Source organism: Camelus bactrianus, chromosome 1 (genome assembly GCF_048773025.1).
Source record: "Camelus bactrianus isolate YW-2024 breed Bactrian camel chromosome 1, ASM4877302v1, whole genome shotgun sequence".
Taxonomy (NCBI): Eukaryota; Metazoa; Chordata; class Mammalia; order Artiodactyla; family Camelidae; genus Camelus; species Camelus bactrianus.
This window is the reverse complement of record NC_133539.1, coordinates 7,774,497-7,801,514: the sequence shown is the minus strand read 5'-3', so window position 1 is coordinate 7,801,514 and position 27,018 is coordinate 7,774,497. Positions and strand designations below refer to the sequence as shown.

The 27,018-nt window shown below is 43.9% G+C and overlaps 1 protein-coding gene across 2 annotated transcripts in view; it reads right to left on the bottom strand.

Moving 5' to 3' along the window:
* Positions 1-19,514: 19,514 nt before the first annotated feature.
* CLDN14 (claudin 14) overlaps positions 19,515-27,018 on the bottom strand; it is a 57,202-nt gene continuing 49,698 nt past the window's right edge. For both annotated transcript variants that reach the window (XM_074357354.1, XM_010956518.3), the window contains one exon: positions 19,515-20,580. In XM_074357354.1, the coding sequence (XP_074213455.1) occupies positions 19,830-20,534 (705 nt within the window). In that variant the 5' untranslated portion in view covers positions 20,535-20,580 and the 3' untranslated portion in view covers positions 19,515-19,829. The remainder of the gene's footprint in view (positions 20,581-27,018) is intronic.

Here is a 27,018-nt window from a genome sequence, read left to right as displayed (position 1 = left end):
TACTATGTATAAAACAAACAACATGGACCTACTGTAGAGCACAGGGAACTATATTCAATTTCTTATAATAACAGAAAATGGAAAAGAGTTGGAAAAGAAAATATATACATATAAGTGTATGTATAAGTGAATCACTTTGCTGTGTACCAGTAACTAGCATTGTAAATCAACTACATGTCAATGAAAACTTAAAAAAAAATCTTGTTTGAATTTCTTTAATTTCTTTTTAAGTCATCCATTTGTATTCCTATATTTTCCCCATTTTTCTTTTCAGTTTTTTTCTTGTCGATTTATCACAGCTCCTTTATACACATATTACATTTTTTTTCCAGTTTATGGCTTATCTTGATTTTTAAGTGTTATTTTTGCCAACTTTAACTTCTACATTATATATAGTTAAATTTCTTGCTTTTCCCCTGTCTGCTTAGAAAGGCCTTTGTCACCCCAAGACTATAAAAACATTCACTCCTTGTCTTGTAGGTTTTATAGTTTCTTTTTAAAGTGAATCTTTGACCTATTTGAGATTTTATTTTGGTGCCAGAAGTGGGGTTGAAAACCAAGCTTTATTTTCCAACAGTCAGTTGGCCAGTCACTTTTATTATTTAACATGTTTCCGTATGTGGACGAATCTCTTTCTCTATTCTCTCTTGTCTCATAATTCTATCCATGGATTGTCTATGGCTGTGTACAAAACTGTTTTAATTACTGCAGCTTTACATATCAGTTAGGGTGTGTTTCTGTTGCCAGTGATGGAAAATCCATCTGAAACTGATTTCTCTAGAAATGTTGATTTTGTATCCTCCAACTTTACTGAAATCATTGATTAGTTTCAACAGTTTTTTTTTTTTTTGGTTGAGACTTTCTGTATACAGAGTCATATCATCTGCAAATAACAACAGTCTCCTTCTTCTTTCCTGATTTGGATGTCTTTTATTTCTTTGTCTTGCCTAATCCTTCTAGCTAGGACATGAAGCACTGTCTCGAAAAGAGTGGTGAGACCAAATGAGAAAAGAGATTAAACCAGAAATCAAAAACCGCCCAACACAGAGAACCTCAGGACCAGATGGCTTCCTCGGCAAATTCTACCAAACATCAAAGAAGAATTAACACCGATCCTTCTCACACTCTCCCAAAAAATTGAGGAGGAGGTAATACTTCCAAACTCCTTTCACGAGGCCAGCATTGCTCTGACAACAAAGCCAGATAATGACATCACAAGGGAAAAACAAAACAAAACAAAACTGTAGACCAATATCCCTAATGACTATAGACGGGAAAATTCTCAACAAAATATTGGCAAAACCGAATTCGAGAACACATAGAAAGGATTATACACTGTGACCAAGTGGGATTCATCCCTGGAATGCAACATATACAAATCAATAAATACAATCATTGCATTAATAAAATGAAAGATAAAAATCACGCGATCATCTCAATAGATGCAGAAAAAGCATTTGACAAAATGCAACATCCTTTCATGATTAAAAACCCTCAGCAGATTGGGTATAGAAGGAACATACCTTAACACAGTTACAACAAACCACAACGAACATTATACTCAAAGGAGAAAAATGGAAAGCTTTTCCTCTGAGATCAGGAACGAGACCAGGATGCCCACTTTAGGTTTCTCCTTTGAAAGCCGATCTGATCGTGCATTAGGTGCTGAGGGAGGGAGGGAGGAGGGATACTGCAGGGCTGCAGGGAGACCAACCTGCCCCTTCCTTTGCTGTCCTGTTGGCATCGCCTTGTGTGGCCCTCACCCTCACAGGGTGGTTGGTGCCAGTCTGTATGCCCTGAGCCAGCCCCTTTGGAGCCCTCGAAGATCCCAGAGTAACAGCTCAGCCCCCAGTGTTCTGCGCCCCAGCTCTGCAGACCTGTCCTCTGAGCTTCCAAACCTCTCAGCGCTTCCCGTGCCTCCCTGCCCTGCAAGGGACCGCTGCCTCCTGCATTTACTTTCTCTGTATTCGTTCAGTACCGGCTTCCTGTGGCATGCAACAGAGGATCACAAATGCAGTAGCTTAAAACATCACAAAGTTGTTATCTTACAGTTCGGGAGGTTAGGAGTCCAATGCCGCTCTCCCCAGCTGGAAACCAAGGTGCTGGCAGAGCTGGTTCCTCCCGGAGGCTCTGGGGGAGAATCCGTTTCCTTGTCTTTTCCAGCTTCTAGGTGCCACCTGCATTCCTGGGCTCATGGCCCCATGGCCCCATGGCCCCTTGTCCATCTTCAAAGCCAGGAGTAACACAGGGCTAACTCCTCCTCAAGCTGCCATCTTGCTTATTGTGCCTCTTCGGCCTCCCTCCTCTACTTACAAAGACTCTTGTGAATCCATGGGGCCCACCTGGATAACCCGCCAACTGTCCCTACTTTAGGTCAGCTGACTAGCAACCTCAGCTCCACCTGCAACCTCAGTGCGCCCTCGCCTTGTGTGCTTCCGTATGCATAGGCTTTGGGTATTATGTTGTGGACATCTCTAGGGGACTTTCTTTTGCCTACCACAGTCCTCTTTTCACCTTTTCTATTCTCCAACTATTTCCTTATATTAACTACCCTCCCATAATAACTGGGTGCAGTTTCTATATTCTTAACTGGATCTTGCCTGATCTTAATACAATGGTTATTGCTTGTGATAGGAAAGCTTTTAACCTATTTTTATCTGTCTACCTACCTACCTACCTATCTATCATCTATCTATTTATTTATTTTTTAACCATCCATCTTATTGAACTAGATTTTCTAGGCATTCAACCATGTTATCAGGAAATAAATATAATGTTCCCTCCTATTTTCAACCATTTATTTCTCTCATTGATTCTCTTGTTCAACATTATAGTTCAACACTTTTGGAATAATGTTCAACAATGGAGGTGTGTCCCCTTGCTTTATACTTAAAATGTGTGTCTGTGCCACACATGTGCATAAAAAAAAATCATTTTAAAGAAAGATCAATCTAATCCTATTTTACTACTTTTCAAGTTTTAGAAACATTTTTATTTTTTAACCTTAAATTTATTTATTTATTTTTGAAACCTCATAGTTCAAAATTCAAAAAAGACAAAAGGCTCTAATAAGGTGTGAGAAGGCATATATTTGGAAAAAATTCTAATTCCAAAAGACACATGGACCCCAATGTTCACAGCAGCACTATTTACAATAGCCAAGACATAGAAGCAACCTAAATGTCCATCGACAGATAAATAGGTAAAGAGGATGTGATATGTTTACGCAGTGGAATACTACTCAGCCATAAAAAAGATTGTAGTAATGCCATCTGCAGCAACATGGCTGGACCTACAGATTATCATATTAAGTGAAGTAAGTCAGACAGAGAAAGACAAATATCGTATTAGGTCACTAATATGTGGAATCTTTAAAAAAAAATACAAATTTTTATAGAAATAGACTCATGGACATAGAAAACTAACTGTGGTTACCAGGGGGAAAAGGTGGGGAGAGAGAGATCAATTAGGAGTTTGGGATTAATAGATATACATTACTATATATAAAACAGATAAACAACAAGAACCTACTGTATAGCACAGGGAACTATATTCAATTTCTTACAATGAGCTGTAATGGAAAAGAAACTGAAAAAAAATGTATGTATTTATATGTATAACTGAATCTCTCTGGGGCCTCTTGGAGCCAGAGTTTAGACCTCTGAGGAGGGGCTCTACTTGGCCACCATTTCACTCTGAGGAGGTGCCATGAGGCTGGTGCAGGGAGAGCCAAGGGACCTGGGGTTAGAACTGACTGCAGTTACTGAAGCTCATTTCCCTCTAGCGCCTCCTGCTGGAATCTGTATGGCAAAGGGGTCCCAGTCCCTGTGTCTAGTCAACCACAGAAGGGTAGTTTTTTTAGACCTCAGAAATGGTAGGCAAATAATTAGCACCTGAAAGAATCCAGATTCTTTCCTTCTTTCTCTATGGCCTTAAATAGTTTCAATTTCCGTGAAAGCAACGATCCTTTCAAAGTTCGAAAGCGTTGCCATCAAACCATCTGAGCATGAGGCTTTTTTGGGGGGGTGGGGGGGAATAGTTCATTGACAGCTTTTACCATTTTAACCCAAATCGCAGGGTTAGCCTTCCCATCTATTCTGCAGTCTAGTTTTAGTAAGAGGTACTTTCCCAGAAGACCATTAACTGGCAAGAGTTGCCAAAAGTATTGTTTCATAATTATTTCCCTTCCTTAATCCTGATTTTATGTATTTGTGTTCTCTCATCCCTGTCTTTTTTTAAAAAAGTGATCAAGCTAGTTTGTGATCTTTTGACTTTGCTTTTCAAAACCCCTAAATCTTGAATTCATTATCAATTCTTCTGGTTTCTTTCCCCTTTATGTTTTCATTAAGTTTTGTATTAATTTTTCGAGGCCCTCCCCCACCGAAATGCTTGATTCATTTTTGCATGAAGTGTTTAAGGATATGATTATTACTTTGCCTTCAGCTTTGACCCTCTCTCTGGGGTTTGATATATAATATCCTCATTATTGTAATTTCCTAGATAGGCTACAGTTCTAGTTTGATTTCCTCTTTGAAACAAGGAAAAACAGACTTTTTTTTACATTTCCGATAGCTTGGGTATTAATATTTTTTTTGCTTCAACTTTATTATTTTTAGTTTTATTATAGCTTTAGAATGTGGTTTCTATTTCACTTCTTGGAAGTTATTGAGGTTTTCTTTGTGATCTAATATATTGTAAAATTGTGTTAGTCTGCTAGTGTTTTTGAAAAGACCGTGTGCTGTATTTTTTCTTTTTAGGATGCAGAATTAGACATATATTTATACGATCAATCTTGTTCATCCTATGATTCAGACCAACTTTATCTGTTTGTGTGTGTGTGTGTGTGTGTGTGTTCTTGGTTTTGTTTTGCTTTGTTTTATCTTGTTTGGTCTTACTTGATAATAGTGAGTTAAAATATCTTGCTAGTAATGTGTTTCTGCCAGTTTTTTTCCAGTGCATGAGAGAGGTCTTTTCATTGTGGATTATGAAATTCATCCTAATGAAATGACCCTTGTGGATAACTTAGTGAATTTTCCTTGAATTCAAGTTTCTTTGATATTAATATTAGACACCTTCCCTTGATTTCTTTTTATTTGCCATCATTTTACTCATCATTTACCTACCATTTTGTTTGTAATTTTACTTCCAGCTTCGCTAAGTCATTTTGTCTTAATATATGGGCATATACTTAGATTTTTTAAATCCAGTAAGAGAATTTTTACCTTTTAGTATGTTTATCTGGTTATATTATAAATGATTACATTTAACTGAAAACATATTTGTGTGTGTATTTTTAATATTTCCTTTTTATTTTTTTCTGTTTCTAACCATTTGCTATGTTGATTTTTTTTCCCCTTTGAATGTAGAAGGCATATAGTCTGTTTGGGTTTCAGTATTTACCTTTATAACTTTAAATAATATACTTAAGCCTATTTTTCACAACATACCCGTCTCGGTCACACAACCAACCCTCTTTAGTTTCTCATATGAAAGATGAGAAAATTAGTACTCTGGGGCCACCTGTTCTCCTCTTCCCCAATTTTATTCACTCCTTCTGGCGATTTTGTCCTACTTTATATTACTGTCATTTAAAAATAATTAAATAGTTTCCTCTTTTCCAGGAATTAAAACAATTATATTCTTTTTTTTTTTTTTTTTTTTTTTTGGTTGGGGGAGGTAATTAGGTTTATGTGGTATTTATTTATTCTTAGAGGAGGTACTGGGGATTGAACCCCTGACCTCATGCATGCTAAGCGTGTTCTTTACCACTTGAGCTATACCTTCCCCCCCAAAACAATTATATTCCTGTAATTAGAATTTCTACCTTATTTAGAGGTAATTCATATTTAATAGATTCAAGACTCAAAGCTGATGTTTTACCCTATGACTTCTCCACTTCTGAGTTATTTATTTTTATTTTAACTCTCAAACAGATTACATTTTTAACTAAATTTTTTCCAGTTTTACTGAGGTATAATTGAAGTACACGAAACTGCACATATACAATTTAACTAAACTTCTGGAGATGATGGAAGTATTTATTATCTTGATTGCTCAGAAATAATATAGGTGGAATTTCCCTTTCCTGTGTTTTCCTGAGCACTGTTTGAAACCTCCTCTTAGTGCTTATTCTGGAAGGTGAAATGTTAATAATTTCTATTCTGTTTAGATCTTCCATTGCTCAAGGGTCTGGAAGGAGGACCAAGGTTATGGGCAGCCGCATTCTGGAACTTCTGGCCCTGTGCTTTCCCTCTGAATGTGTTGACTCCATTGGAAACTGCATTGATGTCTTATCTTGTTCTGTGCACATGGGGTTACCCTTGGATTTCAGTTTGTTCCTCTGCCTGCATTGGTGTGAAAAGCTGAGTTGGAGTGACGCCTTGTAGCCTGGTTTGTAAGATTCTTTTTTTTTTTTTTGTCTATTAGCACTTATTTTTATCCAACAATTGCCACTTGTCTGCAGCTCCCAGATCTTCCCAGTTAAGAAAGAAGCTCCTCTGTAAGAAGTTGACATTTGAGCAGGACCATGAATGAAGGGAAGGAATAAGCTGTTTGAAGATTTAGGGAGAGAGCCTTCCAGGTAGAAGGAAGAGCAGATAAAGAAGACCAGAGCTGGGGAAAAGCTTGATGCTGCTTTAGTTGAGAGCCTTTTCTTTGAGCCTTGCTGCACTTGCTGATGTGCAGTGGAAGAACTGTTCTAAGTGAGGGTTTTCCTGTTCTTTCCCAGCCAACTCATGCCTTTCCCAGCTCTTTCAAGAAGCAGCGGGGGTTTTGAGGAGAGGGAGATCCTTTTGGAGTTTCCTTCTCTTTCTCTGTTGACATTCACTGTCCTCGCAAGCTGGGCATTGGTGTGCATGATCCTGACATGGCCTTTCTCACGCACACCTGGCCAATAGTCTTTGAAGTTTAAGGTAAGAGGTTGAAGCTTTTCTTAGTTTCATCCTAAATAAAGTTTTATTTCTCATGGAACTCAGTTATCAATTATTCTCTTGTCCTTTTGCTCCTAAGTGCGTGTGTGTTATGTGTGTTCCCTGCCCTGCCAACCCAGATGTAGAACTCAGTGCTTCTTCAACTTCCCTCCAAACATTCCTCGTTGCCCGAAAGCATTAGTGATTTCACAGATTTTACTGAAGGTTTCGTAGGGGAGACAGAGGAGGGAGTTACATCTTGTACTCCATCACAAACAACTGAAAAATCCTTTCTCTGTTTTATTCATTGGGTCCCCCCTCAGTCAATGCCATCACTTAGAGATTCTCTTTCTAAGTGAGTGTTAAGGATGGAACAGTGGGAGCAGTCAGCGTCCTTTCCACCTTGTCCAACTGCAGCCTTAGTCTGTTAATACTCTCTTCCTCCCTGGAAATAGCCGTGGAGAGCCATCTACTATTATATTTTTTTTTTAAAAATTGAGATAAAATTCACATAACATAAAATTAACCATTTTAAAAATTGTGGTAAGTTAAATTAACCATTTTAAAGTATACAACTCAGTGTCCTTTAGTATATTTAAACAAATTGTGCAACCACTACATCTATTTAGTTCCAAAATATTTTAATCACTCCAAAAGGAAACACCATACCCATTAAGCAGTCATACCCTGTTATTCTCCCCCACAATCCCTGGGAATCTCCAATCTGGATAGGCTAGTCCAGTAGGGAACACACACAGCACATGTGATCTGCCTATACAATGGAATATTATTCAGCCATAAAAAGAAATAAAGTTCTGATACGTGCCCAATGTGGATGAATCTTGAAGACATCATGCAATTTCATATAAATGCAATCATACAAATATGACCTTTTGTGTCTGGCTTCTTTCCCTCACCATGTTTTCTTTGAGGTTCATCTACATTAAAACATGTATTCATTACCTTATTCCTTTTCGTGGCCGAGTAATATTCCATTGTATGGATATAGCATACTTTGTTTATCCATTTATCTATTGATGGACATTTAGATTGTTTCCAACTTTTGGCTATTGTGAATAATGCTGCCATGAACATTCATGTACAAGTATCTGTTTAAATATCTGTTTTCAGTTATTTTTGAGTATATAACCAGGAGTGTAATTGCTGGGTCATTATTACATTTTAATTAGAAGGAGTCTCTATTCTTTAAAATGTGTTATGATATAATTTCCTATGGCTTCCTATAGGATTTCCACCTGTTATTTTATACGTTCTCATTTCTCCAGTCTCACCTACTTGAAATGCTCCCATAGAACTAGTCATGGACTCCAAGGTGTGTGCTGGTAGAATTTCTTAATCCCATAAGACCTGGGCCTTCACATACTTCTTTGACTTTGCAGTTTGGTCTTTCAGGAGTGGAAAAAGTAGGTGGCTGAGATGGAAAGAGTACATGAAAGAGGAGGGTTGCTATGCCAATGCGGCCTGGCCAACGTGGAAGGGTGGATGAAAGACTGAATGAATGTAACCCAAGCTCCAAAGTCAGCTTCTGGGCTGAGGTCTCTCCCAAGAATGTTCTTTAGCTGGGTAGTCTGCTAGTGGTGTAGGACCCAAGTAAGTCCTGGTGCCCTTTTCCCTCCACCCTCAGGCCCTTGAACTTGCTGAGGTAGCAGTCATTTTCACCATAGTGTGAGTCCGTGCTGGTTTGCTAACTTTCCAAAGAAGCACTCATGCCCCCTGCCTTACCTGCTACCATCCAACTAAAATACAGAACTATGTTTAGCCTAGGATTGTGCCTGGTCTTGCACATACAACAGTGAGTGGCAAAACCTCTGCACTGATGGACCTGGAGTCTAATGGAGGAGTCACAAAAAAATGCCTGTACAAACTGAGAAAACAATTCCACATTCTGCGAAGGCCAGTGAAGGGAGTGGACAGGGTGCTGAGATGGACACCAACTAGCATGTGAGGCTGCTCGGATGAGAAGGAGCCAGTTATTTTTTCTGAATTATCTGGATTTTTTTCTCTCTGGGTTTGTTTTTTTTAAAAGATCTTTTCTTCTTTCACTTTGATTTTCTGAAAGTTCATGGGGATGTATCTTATTTATTAGTGTAAATTTTTGTCCATTGAGTCTATTAAGCCTTTTCAAATTTGGAAATTCATGTCTCCCTTGACTTGTTTTAGGTAATTTCCGCTGATCTATTTTCTTTATTGCTTTCAGGAACTCCTATTTGTCAGGTGTTTAATCTCCCACAGTGATGCTTTATGTCTTTCATATGTTTCCTATGATGTTTTCCTGTTCTTTTACTTGTATTTTAATATTTGTTATGCTCTGGAACATTTTCTCTACTTTATGTTCCAATCCTATTTCATTTTTAATAGTAAAAATGAATACTATTTTTAAAAATTCAACTTAAGAGCCTTTTCCATTTTCTTATTTTTTCATGGTATTCTGTTGTTACGGATGAAATAAGATCTTGAATTTCTCTGTTAACAAAGCATAGAGATTTTAAAACCTCTTCTCTTCCCTGAAGTATCTGTTTCTTCTTGTGTCAGTTTTTTCTCTTTGTTTATCTTTCCTTTCTCATGCTGCAGGTGTTCCTCAACTGTCTGGAGCTTCGTTGAAGCATGAAGCTCTACAGAAGCTGGAAGGGAGTGCTATTTATATAAGCAGGGCTTGTCGAAAGGAAGACTTCCCTTTAGCCAGAGGGAGCAGGAAGCTGGTTTTACCCCAAGCACTTCCCAAAAACCCTAAGCGGATGGCTTCATTGGTGAGGTGCCAACACCTACACTATCTGCCTCTTCCCGGGTAGTGAGTCTCTCGCCAGTTTGTTCATTTGCTTTAGGAGAAACTTCTGTATGTGTGTGGTGGGAATGGGGGAGGCAATAAACAAGTACTTCCCTGGAAGTTAGCATTTTCAGCTCCACTCTCCTCTTCCTCCTTTTCTGCTCTTTGTCAGCCTTTACTTTGAATATGCCTAGGGTCTGCCCTGGTTAAGGTCTGTCCTCTTAATTACAGACTCTCCACTTGTAGTCTCATCTGTGTCTCCTGCCATTCTGATAAAAAAATCATATTTTTCATATCAGCTTTCCATCTTCAAGAATTAAAAAAAAAAACCTGATGGCTCTTCTCCCATTCTCTTTATTGTTATATTTTGTTATTTTATTATTTATTATTATTTTTAATTGGATCTAGGGAGAGTTAGACATTTAAACACATGAACTTAGTCTTCTGCCTTGAATTGGTAGCTACTAATTTTTTTTTTGGTAGCTCCTGATTTTAAAAGATTACTTCCACTGTCCTATGAGAAAGAATTGGAAGAGTGAATAGTATCTAGACTCCCAGAATTGTTATGACCCCTACATCGCTATGAAATGAACTTTTTTTAATCCCTGTTAATATTCTCTGCTCTAAAATCTGCTTTGTCTGGTTTTAATATGGTCACTCCATCTTTTTTTTTAAATTAATGTTAGCATTGTATATTTTCCCATCCTTTTACTTTTAACTTATTTTATCTTTCTCTTTAAACTGTATTTCTGAGTAAGAATCATATATCTGGCTCTTGCTTTCTTATTTAGTTTGACAATCTCAGGTTTTTTTAATTGAGATATTTAGACCTTTTACGTTTAATGTGATTATTGACATGGTTAGGTTTACAACAAGAGGACACAATTCTTAGTTTTTGCATGTAATAACAGAACTTCAAAATACAGGAAGTAGAAACTTACAGAACTGCAAGGAAAAACAGACAGATCCTCAATTTATAGTCAGAGATTTTAATACTCCTATCTCAATGCTTGGTAGAACAAGTAGAAAATCAGGAAGGATATTAAATAATTGAACAACCCAGGACAGAGAGAAATAGTCAAGGAGGCAGTCTGGAGGGATGGGGACCCCAATTTGTGTGAAGAAGGCTTTTGAGAGAGAGAGGAGCAGAAAGGAAGTAGAAGATGGGAAGAGGCACAAGTGAGGCTGAAGATTTGGAGATGATAAGAGGGGGAAGCTTAAAGACTTTTCCTTAAATATAAACGGAAAGGCTTTGCCTTCACGAAAAGAATTTTGTGCACAAAGGCCAGATGCGCAGATGTTTTAGAGCACCAGAATCGTACTTCAGCGCTTCTCCTTGAAGACTCTGGTTTAACCATGATCCTGGTCACATTTGGCACGGTAGGGGACTGTGTCTCTGCTGTCTACTGCAGAGTCTACTGACTCTACCGGTGAAACAAGGTTCAGCCTCCACTTGGGAGAAGGGACGGCTCTCAGGTACTGTCTGAAATGCATCATCCTGCATTCTCTCCTCCCTTTCAGTTTAAGTCCCTTGCCCTGTAGTGGAGTTTCCAAGAGTGGAGTGGCCCACAGTGCCAGGAGGCCTCGTTTTCTACACAATGGGGGTCCTGGGAAGTTCTGTGGAAATGGATTTTTAAAACAAAGTCATGGGTAAAATATATGAGGAGTTGCATATCTAAATGGTGGCATTCTTTTGTGAAACACAATGCCATGCATTCAATCACAAATCACTTGTTGAGAAACTATGATGTACAAGGCCATGGGAATGAAAAAATGACAAGAACAGGAAGGTTCACAATCTAGCAGGGAAAAGAAACAAGCATAGAATGAGTTGGAAAGAAAATAAAACCAGTAACCAAATATCCCAATTGTAAGTATCCATCTGGATAAAAGATCACAGAATGAATACAGCTGTGCAACTACCTCCCAGGTCAAGAGAGGGGACTTTACCAGCACCCAGAAGCTCCCCAAGTGCCCCCTCCCAATTACCAAGGTGTTGGTATCAATTTACATTCCGCCTCCCAAGAACGTAATTTGCAGTTGCTTCACCTCCTTGTGAACACTTGATTTTGTCAATCCTTTAAATTTTAGGCATTCTAATGGCATGTAGTGGTATCTCATTGTGATTTTAATCAGAACCAGATTTTATTTTGGAAAAACAAAGGCAGGAGATATTCTTACGCCAGGACATTGTGGAGCAATTCGTAATCCCTACAAATATGGAAGAGGAATTTCATAGCGGAAATACCTATGGATCTATGAATGGGAAAGGAGGCTACCCCTCCTGCTGAGAGGGTTGTCTGGGGAGAGGGCTGGGAATCGGGTCCTGGCTCAAGGACCCCCAAGTGCAGCACTGGTTCTCCCCCTTCCCACAACCTCTTCACTGTCCTGGGCCCCTGCTGCCTCCAGCCTGTGTTTAGCAAGGTCACAGCAAGCTCCTACCCAAGGCAGGCACCAGCTTTGCCAGGCACCTGTTGAAGCCACTAGACCAAAACTCTCCTGTGTTTTCCTGGCTGTTCAATCTTGCCTTCTTGCTATTTATTATGCTGGATGGGAAACCTATGCAAATACTTTATTTTGGAAAAATGCCTGGGATGACTAAAAAAAAACCCCAGACCTCCCCAGAGTTGGAGGCAGCTGATGGTCCCAGCCGGAGCTGGTAGGCTGCCCTAGTAGGATGGAAAGCTCAAGCCTGTCAATCATTTACCCAGCAGGGATGGGAGGGTGGTGAGCTTTTCAACAGAAATCCCCTCCGGAGAAAGGAATTAAGGTGTCTGTTGTGCTGGGCTTTCCTGAGGCAACACTGGTAGAACAGGAGGTGTGAAGAGGGTGCAGGTGATTTGCCCCCTCAGGGCTGGGCCCTCCCAGGTTTATGGGGCGACCTCCACTGGCCTTTCTCAAGCAGGAAATAGGCTGTTTGCTAATGCTTTTCCCCTGCCACACACACCTGCAAAAGCCAGTTGGTGTTATTTTAAAATAATTTACTACAATGAAATTTCTGTGTTTTCCTTTGGATATTTGCCCAGCAATCGGCTTTGTGCTTTTTGATTCAAGAAATGGTTTCAAATATACAGGACCTCAGATTTCAATCTCTCTCTGTCTCTTACGCACACATACACACACACAAGCACCTGTGCCTCTTGGGTGAGAAAGGGTGAGGATACTACCTGCGAAGTGGGGTGGCTTTTTAAAAATCTTTGAAGCCTTAGTTAAATCTGTTTCACTCACTTGTTCTCCACCCACCTCCCCAACTTCCTCTGCTTACTCCCTACTGTGACTGTTAAGCCTCAGGGCATTGCCAATTCCAATTTCATTTGTCTGAAACTGATGTTTCCTGCAGAAGAAATGTGCGATACCTTTGCCTTTGCTCTGGGTCTGACTTGGTTTAGCAAGGTGCTCCCCTATTCCTCCTGTGTGCGGACGGAGCACACCACAGCCAGTGGTCCCTGGCCGGAAACCCACCACTCGGGTATCTGGTGCCCAGTGCTTCTTCAGCTACAGGGAGGAGCTCGCTGTTCTATCACTGATAGGAACACCGCCTTCAGGGGGTTAAAAAGAAAACCACAGGCCTAAAATGGCATCACTTGGGCTAAAAGCCCATAATACCAAACCTCGATTTAACACCTACCTAACTGCATGCAGTTTCCATCTTCCTCAGAGATGTGTAGACAAAGAATGTTGCCTGCCATTCGGGTAGACAACGGAGGTTGCCCGCCATCAAGCCATCGGCCACTGCAGCTGCCCCCGGTGATGTGCCCTGAGGGGATTTCAGGATGGAGAAAATGGGATACGGGCACTGGATAGTTAAGCTGCTTATCAAAGGAGTAATTTCAATGAGCCTAGACTCTTGAATCTTCCCAAACACAGAAAAGCACTAAAACCCTTAACTTGAGGTGTCTGTTTTTGGTGATTAGCAGTAATATTTTGATGTCCTACTACTTGTTTTTTGCTTTTTTTCTTCCTAACAAAACCCCTTATATATCCTCGCTTCTCCCTCACCTCTTTGGAGCAGTTCCTCAGGGTAGTCTGAGAGGCTGCCTTCCTGCCCTATCCTCCTCAGCAAGTTTCCCGAATAAAACATAACTCTCAAATTTGAGGCTGTGCATTTTTTTTTTCAGTTGACAAACGTAATCTTTTTTTTTTTTTTGGTTTATACCTATGCATATATTTCTTTTTAATTTATTTACTTACTTTTATTGAAGTACAGTTGATTTATAATGTTGTATTAGTTACAGGTGAACAGCAAAGTGATTCAGAGTCTTTTTCAGATCCTTTGTCACCGTAGGTTATTACAAGATATTGAATATAGTTCCCTATGCTACACAGTAGGACCTTGTTGTTTGACAAATGTGATCGTAATCAGCCAGTTTGGCATTTTCTAATCAGCACCAAAGAAGTCATCTGTCTCATGGGCTGAGGAAGGAGAGGCGATCTGCATGATAAAACACTTGCCATTTCCTCCCCCGACAAAAAAAACATGTCCTGCTGTGAAAAGAACGTTTTTCTGTTGCCAGTAGCTCCCTTGCCGCAGCCTGCTTCCTATAAAACCCCCCATTGTGTACAAACCCTCAGAGCGCCCTTGGAGTTGTTCGGGGGATGCTGCCTGATTCATGAATTAGCTAATAAAGCCGATTCGATCTTCAGATTTACTCCACTGGATTTGTTTTTTGATGGGAGCATTGCAATTCAGCCCCTCAGGGCATTGAGCTGGCTCTTCCTGTGCCAACGACAAAACTTCCAGGTTTATCATTGTGTTCACTGGACAAAGAGGGGAAAGGATGCTCTGAGAATTCATGGAGGACCCAGGCTTCTGCCCTCTTCAGGAATGGTGCTCACCCTGCTGCCCCCACCCCCGATGCACACATGAAACACCTCCGCGTCCCCAGGGAGCAATTAGGGATTATTCTTAGTGAACTAACACTTATGTGCAGAAGGAAATTGGAACTTGTGGTTGCACGAATGTCTTCTCACGTTCAAGGGGCTTCTAGTATCTTCAAGTGACTTGAGCATGTTGCTAATTTTTTTGTTGTTGTTTTTTGTAGTTCAGCCCTTGTGACTTTGGAAATCACAAATATTTTCACATCGAATTACAATTGTTGCCAATTTCTGAAGATATCATTGCTGCTCATTACTGCTTTGAAATTGCCTCCCCCGCTGGATAATGTCACTTTGTGCTTTAATAAAGGAGCACAAAGAATACTATGCCATAGTTTTAAAAGAGTTTGATAACATATTTCAATAAAATGGATTCCTCTTGAAATCTTACATATTTACTTTTTTTGGTTTATATTTAAAAGTATTCATCTGAGGTAAGGCCATAATCCCTCACCACTCTGAGCACACAGTCTAAACTCCAGCGAGAAGACCCTGTTCTATTATCTGGAGATGAGTGGTCTTACTTTTTATGCAGAAAGAGCAGGAATGTGCATACTCTTCTGACAGGTTATTGCAACCTTATGAACTGGAAATGAGAATTTTCCAATCCCAGTGTGTGGGTTTCCATGACCAGGCGGCTTGTTCCCCACCATGGATGGAGCAGTCCTCGGCAAGTTCCTTTCTTTTCCAAGCCCAGTTTCCTTACCAGTGAAATCAGCTGATCACAGTGCCTATGTCCTGTGTTACTGTGACAATAGAAAGATGTGATTTAACACTGTGGAGCGCGCCCTCCTCCACAGCTTCCAGAATATCCCCCTCCTTGCCCTTCTGGCTGCCTCGCTGCGTCCCCCTCGTCCTCCCAGCCTCTGCACGTGAAACATCCTCAGATCAGCCCTTGGCCTCTTCGATGCCTCATCTGTGTTCACGTCCAGTGTGATCCTTTCTGGCTGCATAGCCCCAGTAGCATCCGGGCTGAGAGCGCCCACATGGGTCTGTCCCTGAACTTCAGCTTCACACTTCTAAGTGCTCATTCGGTGTCTCCACTCGAGGCAGCTCGGACCAAAGGCATGGAAGATAAATCTAATCTGCCTCATCAGAACCCTTTCTTTCCAGAGTCTCCTTCTTGCAGAAAATGGTAACCCTATGCTTCCAGTTGATCAAGTCCCAAATCTTGGCCTTGTCCTTTAAGCTTCTTGTCTTCACATCCTGCACCCAAGCCATTAAGAAATTTGATCAACTCTACCTTCAGACACATTCTCTTCTCCCCTTGTGCAGACCCCCATCTCACGCCTGGAATGTCACCATTCATGCTGTCCCTGCTCCCTGGCAGCGAGAAAGCACAGCGCATCTAAGGTGGGGAGAAGCCGGGTGGCACATGGCCAAGCATGGGGTTGGGGGGCCAGGTTCCATCTTTGGTTTATTAATATTTGTCACACAAATTGTGCATTAATTATGAATGTGCTGTAGTTTTCAGACTCTTTCCATTTAGGACAACAGGGGCCGACATGAAAGTAGGATTCTCTGGGGAGTTTCAGAGGCCTTTGATTCCAGAACGCTAAACCCATGGAGGCAATTAGGGTGTGTTATCTGAGAGGATGGACTTTCAGGGGCTTTATGAGTATAGGAAGCGCAGTGGATCCATTTCAGGAAGTGGCTTCCCAGAGACGGGGCCTGGGACAAACAGTATCTTTCTCCAGGGTTCCTCAGGGTAGAAGATTCCAGTGCCTACTCACACACAGGGCCAGGGAGGGGCAGGGACATGACACGGGTGACTGTGAGGATGGATGGGCTGTGGCCTGGGAGCAGCATTGGAGGCCCTGGGCCATGAAGGCGTCGGCACCTGGAAGTCAGCAGGTGAGCCAGGGACCCCAAAGTCTAAAGGCTGGGCCTCGCCCCTCCCCCACGTCCAGGGCCACCATTAGTGCTGGGGTCCTGAGCCGTCATACATCCAGGGGAGGGAACAAGGAAACGTGGCTGGCTTTAGACTTCTCTGGATCAGAGCCAAACTTGATTTGATTTAAAGACGCAAAGAACTGCAGCATGCCTTATCCCAGGAGGGTCATATTATAATTTCCATTCGTAACTACAGTTTCCTGGAAAACATCAGAGTTTGACTCATGTTTCCTTCTTAATTGTGAAGTTTGGGATTATATGTTGTACCTCAGAAGGAGTCCGTACTTTAGTCAAAACAACCTTGGTCACGACTGCCTGGTCCCAAAGATGTGGGCAGAGACAGGCATCTGTGTGAGGGCTCTGGTGGTTGCAACGTGACAAAAGAGAGGTTCCCAGGACCTGACGTCTTGTCTTAGGAGTGAACGGGAGCAGAAGAGCAAGAGGAAACCTGGAGAGGCGCTCTTACACCCCCTTCCTTCAGGGAGGGGGTCCTGGTCTTATTTGGACCTACTTCCTGTCTGGGAAGGAGGCATCCGTTAGTCACTTCCACCAGCTATGGGGTTTCAAGCTTGGACTCATGGATTTGATATCACATTTCAGCTAATCCAGCCAGAGCCCCATTAACAGAAGCTCTGTGGAGTGATGGTTCTAGAAAGAACCAAATATGGACATGAGATAATTCACTTAAATATATGGATATAGTCTGGACATGAAAGCAGTTAGGCTATAGGGCACGCTTCCACTTGAATTGATGTATTTGCCCCCTGCTTACCCGTCTGGTTCAAATCCTGGGTCTTTTACTCACTAGCCCTGTGACCCTGGGCAAATAACTTAATCTCTGTGTGCTTTGATTTCTTCCTTTATCAACTGTGGTTAAAATAGCATTTATCTCATTGGGTTCTCAAGTATCCCATCGGACCAAATTAGTAAATAAAAGGTAAGCTTGGCACCTAGTAAGGGCTTAATGAATTGTAATCACTGTTACATTAGTCTTACCTGAGTAAGAGAGAGAAAGGGACATATTTTATTTTAGTAGTGACAGAATTCAGAGAAAGAGTTTGAAAAAAAACTATTTTAGAATGAAATATTGCCATTTGCTGCAACATGGATGGGCCTAGAGATTAGCATGCTAAGTGAAGTAAGTCATACAAAGACAAATATTATATGGTATCACTTATATGTGGAATCTAAAGAAAGACACAAATGAACTTATTTACAAAACAGAAACAGACTCACAGATACAGAAACTAATGGTGACCAAAGGGGAGAGGGAAGGGGGAAAGGACAAATTAGGAATCTGGAATTAATAGATGCAAACTAATATACATAAAATAGATAAGCAGTGAGGATTTACTGTATAGCCCAGGGAACTGTATTCAATATGTTGTAATAACCTGTAATGGAAAATAATCTGAAAACATATATAACTGAATCACTTTGCTGTATACCTGAAACTAACACAATATTGTAAATCAACCATACTTCAATTTAAAAAAAGCGGTTTCATTTTAAAATCTATAATCACACCATTAACTAGAATAATTTCTCTAAACACATTCTAGATTGTGACCATCAAGTAAGGGCTGACAGAGTATCATTCTGTTTTCAAAGATTCTGTTTTTCTTTTTTACTGATTTAGATTTATTTTTGCAATTTAAAGAGTAGTTTAAAACTGCTTGTTTCATCACAAATAAATGATGGCCTTTCTGATCTAAATCCCTGACCTAAATAGGATGGCACATCCCAGCCCCCCTATCTTCTCTGGGGTCAGGAGGCTAAAATGTGCAGCCCTACCTCCTTCCAAACAGAGATGGCCCTGTTGCCTGGAGCCTAGACATTGGCAAAAAATAGAAAAGAGATATGTATATGGAGGACTGTTCCTTAAAGCCCTACTTTCTGATGTTGCTAGAAGGTTTTCCTGTTGCTAGATCTCATCAATGATGCAGATTATCAGGTGTAACTGGTAAGGCTTAAAGGCATCAGAAGAGACTCACTGGGTGTACGCACATTACTGGTGAGAGCCTCTGCCTGCAGGGCAAGCATGTGGTGGCTGGGTTTCTCATCACCATCTCAGTGGCCTGGTCTGAGGGACCAGAAGACCCTTTCAGGAGGAAGCATGAAGTCAGGAGAGCATCAGCCAGACTCCTGCCTTGCTGGATCCAGAAGCGTGGGCTGCATCCTTCCTGGCCTCCTGACCCTTGTCTGGAAGCCTCCCCTTCCACCTTCCTGGTCTTAGGGCCAGGGTCTTACCGGGCCACACCAGCATGCCTGGCCACCTGGCTCCATGTCCACGCTGACCTGCTGTGGCTCTCTTTCCTGCAGGAGATAGTGACGGCTGGAGCCCTGGTGGCTCTACTCCAAGACCCCTTGAGATGGAGGGGCTTCATGTAAGACTCAGCCCTTCCACAGAGCAGGGTATTTCCTTCTGCATTGGGACAGAGGCATCCTGGGGTGCCAGGGAATCAGCCAGTGTGTGTGTGTGTGATTAGATCACAACCAGAAACCATCACCAGTATTCCTAAAGCAGTCAGACCTCATCTGGCCGTCTTGGCGGTTCTTTCCAGCTAAAAGAGCAGTCATTAGCCTCTGGTACCACTGTACTTCCATCCCCAGAAAAGAAACCAGTGACATCCTGTCCTTGGCAGCAAGCAGCCCTCCTAACTGGGCCTCATGCCAATGCCTGGAAAGCCAACTGACCAGGCGCGTTTACTTTGCCTTTTTTTCCTTCTGACTTTTGCTGCCTTATGAGTGGGGGCCTACTGCATTAGAAAATGACATTGTCCTTCTTTTGTGGTTTATAGTAATTACCTGGGGTTTTTTTGGTTTTTTTTTTAGGAAGCCCTGTACTTCCTGCCCTGCCTCTGAGTTTAAGCCAGGATAGGGCAACAGTTTTGGGGGAGGTTGCTCAGGCATCTTTGAGGTGAATATCAGCCCAGGCCCCAAGTGCACTGGCTATGATCACCAGCACCTTAGCAGACAGAATAATGGTCTGGACACAGAAACAAACATTGTCCATTTCATAGACAACCACATCCAAAAGGTTTATTTCTGACTTGCAAACAAATCCCATTGACCCAGCTGCAAGTTGTTTTTTTTTTTTCAGCTGTCATGAAATCACCCACATAAATACATATAATAAATACAAAAACAGGATTTTTTTTTTTAAGTCTTTGGTATAGAGAGCTTTTCTTCTCTTCTCTTCTCATCTCGCCTCCTTCCCCGTGTTCTAAGCCAATTTCCTCATGTTCACATTATTCCTTTGGACACAGAAACAGTCCAGAAATAAACTCTGTGCCAGGACCTTGAAGCACTCAGCAGACTGGGTCCCGGCTTCTCTCCGGGCTCGGGGAGGGGCAGGCCCTCAGAACTCACACATAGTCGTTCAGCCTGTACCCGCTGTGCGAGGCCGAGATGGCCGAGGGGGCCCGATTGTCCTTGTAGGCGTCGGGGGGCCGGTAGGCGGGCGCGGTGGCCGGGCCGGCCCAGGGCTGGTAGGGCCCGGAGGGCGCCTCGTCCTGGCAGGCGAGGCAGAGCAGCGTGCCGCCGATGAGCGACAGGGACGAGGAGATGAAGCCGAGGTACAGGGCCTGCCCGATCTCGAACTTCATGCCGCTGGGCAGCAGCGGGTTGTAGAAGTTCTGCACCACGTCGTGGGTGGTCCAGGAGACGGCCACCATGCAGAGCAGGCCGGCCAGGAGGAAGAGCGCGCCGCCCAGCACGGCGAACGTGGACTTGGCCGGGGTGCCCTTGGCGCAGCGCGTGCACTTCATGCCGACCACGGCGCAGGCGCAGGCCACGCCCGACAGCAGGCAGGAGATGACCATGAGCGCGCGGGCCGCCTGCAGGTCCCGCGGCAGCGCCAGCAGCGAGCGGTAGATCTGGCACTGGTAGATGCCCGTGCTGTGCCACACGCACTCCATCCACAGCCCCTTCAGGTAGGACACGGCCGTCAGGATGTTGGTGCCCACGTGCGCCGTCCGGCGCCAGTGCGGCAGGATGGTGGTGATGAGCGTGCCCACCAGGCCCAGGAAGCTGAGCACGAAGCCCAGGAGCTGCACGGCTGTGCTGGCCATGGCCCCGCCGGCGGCTGCCTCGCTCGCTCAGGCGCCCGCAGGAGTCCTAATGAAGCCGGGAGGCGGGGCGGGGGAAAGGAAACGGGTTAAATATTATCTCGATGCATGTATTCTTGCCACGGAAAGGGAGACTTCCATAGGCAGTTGGTACCACGATTAGCATATTTTTCAAAATAGTTTCTGAGACTGGATGGGGTGACAGAATAAGCGGCTGGTTGTCTTAGACACTTTCCCTGGAAGACCAGAACTAGGAGGGGTGACAGCGACATCTGGCTGGCCTGTGCCTTCCAAGGACCCCAGGGAAGGACACTGGAGAGCTCCCACATCTCTTAGTACTTACCAGCCACGTGTGGGAAGTTCCTTCTTACTCTATCCTTGAACTCTGCTACATTTGAATCTCACTTGGTTCTGTTTGATCGGCAATCACTTTGGTTGTTCAGTCAACAAATGAACTGGCAGTTCTTTAGGCTGGGCTGCTTCTGAGTTAGAGAGCAGCCTTAGGCTGCCAGTCAGCAGGAAGCATTTTCTGAAGGCAAGAGGCTTCCCGCTGTGCTCAGGCAGGGAGGTTTAGGACCCAACAGGCAGGTCAGACACTTCCTTCCAGAATCCCCAGATGTGACCTTAGCGATTATCTACTGACGTCAGAGGAGAGGGATGACCAAGGTCATCAGCTCCTTCAATCCTGCGGCCAGGGGCCAGGACCACAAACCAAGGACCTTCCCCTCGGGCAGGGCACCTCCCCTCACACCACTCTGAAGAGGGGCGGGCTGGTTACAAGTCAAAGGCTGCTCCCTGGGTTCAGAGATCTGGGTGTGTGGAGCCATTTCAGAGTTTGTCAAAAGTTCTAACCAAGGCAAAATTCCAAACACTGCTTGGGGGCAAAGATCCAGCATGTATGTAGTGCAGGCATACAAGGGATATTTGGGAAATACGGGGAGGGAGGAGGAGGAGAAACAGGGAGGGAGGGAAGTGGATGGAAGGAACAGAGGATGGAAGGAAAAATGGGAGGGAGAGTGGAACGACCAGTGTGGACACCACCAGCTCCTCTCTCCCACCCAGAGCAGGGTGAGGAGCAAAAGAAAATTAAGAGTCCCGGGCCCAGGGCCACCCCCACCCTCTGGGTGCCTTGGGGCCTCTCTCGCTTTAAAACAAGGGAGCTGGACTTCATGCCCCCAAAGTGTCTTTGAGGGACAAGTCAGTTCAGCATCCCAAACTGGTGAGAATTCAGTAGGCAAAACCCACTCCTTTCAGAGCAGATGAATGTTCTGCACTGAAGCACAGGAAGTCTGCAGGGAGCAAAAGTGCATGGGGGGTAGGTGTCACCCAACACACACTGTCCTGCGAGCCATCTCTGGGATCCCACAGGCCCTCCTGTTCCTAATCCTGGGTCCGTCGTGAAGAAATCACCCACTACATCATGATGAAGGATTTGGTTGGTAACAGGTGATGATTCCAAGAGGGCAGACCATCTTGCTGGATTTAAAAACATATACAGGGCTTACAAATCCTCACATTGGAGGAGGCAGTCTTTAATTCTGTCCTGCTTAACAAACAAGCTGGACAACAAGATGCCATTGTGCTGGACAGGATGTCGTGGGATGAGGTCAGGGGTTTTGCTGGTGTTAAAAATGACTCTTTGTCCTGGACCCTGTGTTCTTTACTCACGCTTCCAGCTGATGGCCACGTGTGTCTTGCTGAGAAGCTGGCTTTCCTTAGGAAGTCTTCCCTCCACTCAGCAAGCACCCACTCTGTGCAGGTGCTGGGCTTGGGGCAGGGGGCAGGGACCCCAGGTCCCTGCTGCTCAAGGAAGGGTGGGGCACTGTCCTGCGGTCACTGCCAGGGAGGAGGTGGGGCCCAGAAGGGGCAGCTCTGATGTGTGGGGACAGAGTTGCCTCCACCGACCTCCCAGATGGACTGGGTGCCCAAACAGAGCTGACACAGAAAGCACCGATTCCCTGGGCCTGGGTGATGCTGGGCGCTACGCTGAGCCCTCACACACGCTGCCTGGTTTTTTATTCCCCTCAAAAACCCAGCGAAGCAGCGACTGTCCCCACCCCTGCTTTCCACATGGGGAAACTGGGTGCAGGGGATGAAATTTCTTTTTGTAGCCTGGCTACTGTTTTCCCTAGTTTAATTCCTTGCTTACACTCTGCCTTTCCGAATTCAGTGGGACTAAAGTTAGCAGGAGGGCCTGGGGCGGTGACTGTCCCCAGTGAAGACGTCCAGTTACAGGGGTTCAGGCGGCCAGCACGGCCCGCTGTTCTAGTTTGCTGGGGACTGAGAGGCCGCCCGGTGGGGGACTTGAAGCGCTGAAATTGGAACAGTCCCAGGCAAACCATGACAGTCGGTTCCTCCAGGAAGCCCCCAGTCTGTGGGCTTCTCCAAATGGCCTCTGAGATCCTTCTAGGAACGCCTGGAGGCTGCCTCCAGCCCGGTGGCCACACAGTCTGTCCGGGATTCTGGGCCTTCCGAGGCTTCTCACAGCACTTGCCTGTCAAGGTCAGTCATTCAGGATCCTGAGCCTAAAGAATGCGGTGTAAAAGCTAAGCCTGCTCGACCCCATTAGTCTAGGGAAGTGGACCAGAAGTTTATTGGACGTCTAAATATTTATGGAGAGCAATGACTGCTAATTTTAGAAACCATTAGGTTGCTATATTTAAACTTGTGCTGGAAGGATTTGCTAATTTAAGAAGTGAGTGTTAATGAGCCCCCAACTCCCAGACACCAGCTCCCCACCCCCTTCTCTGCCGTTACCCACAGCTGCTACTGGGATTAGGTCATAATTCAACTTCCCAGCAACCACTTTTCACTTTAGAGCCATTCAATGGAAAAACCACCTTAAATGTACAGATTTCCTTAGAAACCACTGAAGGCTCATCCCTGATGCTTTGGAAGGAACCTGCCCCGGCGTGGCCTCCCAGGATGGGCAGTGCATGTGGGGCTCAGCTGGCCTGCAGTTGGCTTCACCCCAGGCTACCCTTTTCCTGCAGACGTGCTTGTGGAAACATTTGCTAGAGAGATGTGAGTCCAAGACAAATGTGGTTCTAAGAATCAAGTTCCAAAAAGACCTTGACAGGCTGGCTGGGCGGGGCTGAAGTTAGTCCAGATGATGCATTCCAGGAATAAACGTTGGGTCTTGCATTTGGGTTCACAGGGCCCCCAAAGCACACTCCTGGGTGGACAGTGTGTGAGTTAGTTGCGCGTGTGAGCAGGATTTAGGGCAGTGCTTCCCAAAGACTGCTTCTCGGCATGCTTCGTTTGCGCGATGTCTCTCGTGGAAGACGTAGGTTGGAGAAAACCTGGTAACTGTTGGACTTCTCATTGATGGTAACATGCAAATGTACATTGGGAGTCTCCCAAAAAGTCTTTCGTGTGGCATTCCCTCAACTTATTTGACTAGAGACATCCTTCCCCAGCTTTGCCAAACGGCAGCTTAAAGTCAAATCACTTTGGCAGGTGGACTTGGAGGATATAAGTCTGTTGAAAGTTTAATAGAGCAATGATGAGATAGGGTTGCTTAAAAAACAAAGATAATTTTGATTTGGGGGAGGGTTGAATGAGCACAAGTCAGAGGGTCAGCCAGATGCTCTGATTTGCCCCCAGTAGAGTCTCAGAAAACCCCCGGGCTGTAAACTAATGTGAAAATCTGTGAAGAGCAGCTGTGAGAAACACCAGACTGCTGTCGGCCCCTTATACTGGATCTGGTTTTATGAGCACCAGATCTGAAAGGCAAGGTTTTTTTTTCCATATAAACTTTTATGTTGTGTCCTTCCTCTGTTGTCTGTGAGCTAGATTTTTCTTTTTAAGGAAGGAATGAAAAAAAAAAAAAAAAAAAGGCAGGAACGTACAGCACATGGTGGGTTTGCTCCCAGCCTGCCTGGGCCCCAGCTGTGTCAGCTTTGGAGCTTCACCTCTGACTTAGGCGTCATTTCAGCAGCGGTGGCTGGAGGGCGCAGCCTCGCCGGGACAAGGGGCAAGTGTGTTGTTTCCTGGGTTCCTGCTTCTTTACTGCCTTGTGTCCCTCGGCCCCTACTATGAAGAGCTCTCCTATGGACACACGTGTCCTTTGTCCTTTCCACCCGCACTGCTGAAGGGGACGTCAGTCCTGGAGCAGGAGTGATGCAGGCTGTACATGGGGAGGCAGGAGTGTGGAAGGGTCTTTACCCAGAACCACCCGGGGCCTTCTTGCCCGGGTGAAGAGTTGGGTGATTTGGCCTCGTGCACCTCATTTCAGCTTTTGACTGTCCTGCAGTCGCAGCAGATTTCAACCCGGCCGGGAACGGCCCATCCCACACAGGGCTGCCCCACAGGCTCCTGACACAGTGTTGGATCCACTGTGGAGGCAGAGGACTTGAACTTTGTCTCCTAGAGTTTTATTGGGAAAATGAAGAGCTGCCTTGAAAGGGAGATGGTCGTTGGACTTTGAAAGAAAGTAGATTTGCTGCAAATTTGATGTTCAGCAATTTAAGAAAATGTCTGGTTCCCAAAACTCTAATGTCCTCCCTGACACCCCAACCGGACTCCATCATAGTTTAGATATTTCATAAATGCTAGACCTTGGAAACCAAGGATAAACTCAAAGGAGATTTGGATTCATCTAAATGAGATACATTAGCAAAACTACCCAACAGGAGAAAATAAAAAGGACTTTTATGCTCTATCAGAAGGAAATAACTCTAACCAGTAATTGCCAAATACACGTTGGATACTTATTTCTTAATAATGTACAAGGCAAGTGGATCTCTTTCCTAGGAGTTTAGGTATACTCCAGAGGTGCTATTTCAGTCCCTCTTCTGACACAAAGATTTAAGAATGATGAGAAAGCAATCAAATAATAATACCTTGGAAAAACCATTTCATATTCACTTAGGATGGGCTGGACTGTGGGGTTTTTGGCTCTAAAAATGAAGTTTCCTTCATTATTATTCCAAACTTTCTGTAACTTTCCTTGGGTTATTTTTCAGACTGGCAGGCATCTATATTTTAAATTTATAAGGACTTCTATGCCATCTACACATGGTGTGGAAGAACCACAGTCTTTCCATAAGAGGCAGGACAGAATGAGAGTTGGGATTGCTAAGATGATTCAAGAAAACCAACGTGAAATATCTTGCCCAAATCAAATAGAAATGACAATTTACAGATTAAAATTTCCCCTCTATTTTGGATGAGTAAAGAAGAATCTATTTTTTCTAACAAGAGCTGGTTTGGGGGAAAGCCTGTGTTAATACGAATGAAAATCACAGTATGTGGTTAAATGCCTGTCTAGGCCATTTTCAACTCAGCGAGATTGAACAGACTATTGATTGAGTGAAAACTACAAGCTTAAGTTACCACGACCATAAAAAGCCTACACTGTTTCCCAGCGGGCATTGTCTCTCTAATTTCAACTCACCAGATTTCATTAGAATCCATTAAAAATGCAGTAGATCAACATGTGAAAATGAAAGGACTGAATTTCATTTAACAAAATAACCTGGTGCCTTTGCCTAAGTGTTTTTTTCCTGGCCAGATAGTTGTGTAGATTTGCTCTGTTGTTTTCATTTTTTTGAGGGTACAGGTGGCCAACAGTCTGCTGTGCAAGGAAAATCTTAGAAAAGCAAAACACACAGGTTATAAGCTTATTTTCTAAAGTATTAAATGATGATTTTTTTGACTAATAAAATGTTGTCTAGAAAAGCTTTGTATAAGGGATGCTGTGGGTTGAATTGTGTTCCCCCCCAAAAGATACGTTGAAGTCCTAACCCCCACTCCCTCCAAAGGTGACCTTATTTGGATGAGGGTCATTGCAGAGGTAACTTTTGGTTCAGATGCGGACATACTGAGTACGGTGGATCCCTATACCAACGAGACTGGAGTCTTTGTGAGAAGATGGCCACGTGAAGACAAAGAAATAGGGAGAACACCATGTGAAGATGGAGGCAGAGGTTGGACTGATGCCACTCTGAGCCAAGGGACAGCAAGGATGACCAGTGACCAGCGGAGGCTTGGACAGAGGCCTGGGGCAGATCCTTCCTCGTGAGCATCAGAAGGAACAGACTCTGCTGACACCTTGACTTTGGACTCCCCACCTCCGGAACTGGGAGAGAATTCATTTCTATCATTTTCAGCCACTGCGTTGGTGGTACTTTGTACTTTGCAGCTCTCGCAGACCAGTACAGGTGCCCAGCTGAATGGTGGCACGGGGAATCACAGGAAAAAACAGTCATGTCTGAATGTGAGACTTGGGTCCCCTTCCAGAGGAGGCACTGAGCATGGTCTGATGGCTTCACATCTACCATGGAAAACCGCAGGTCAGTGGTTTGCTTCATGTCCCAAGGTATGGAGGACGGAGTCCAGGGAGACGTGAGAGAACATGGCGAGGGAAGAATTTGGAAGGCCCTTGTGTAGTGGAAACTCAAGAGCCAGTGCCAACCACAGCGGGTAACCCACACAGTGATCAGATGACTCAGCTTCTCCAGGCTGGAAAAGCATATGAATCCAC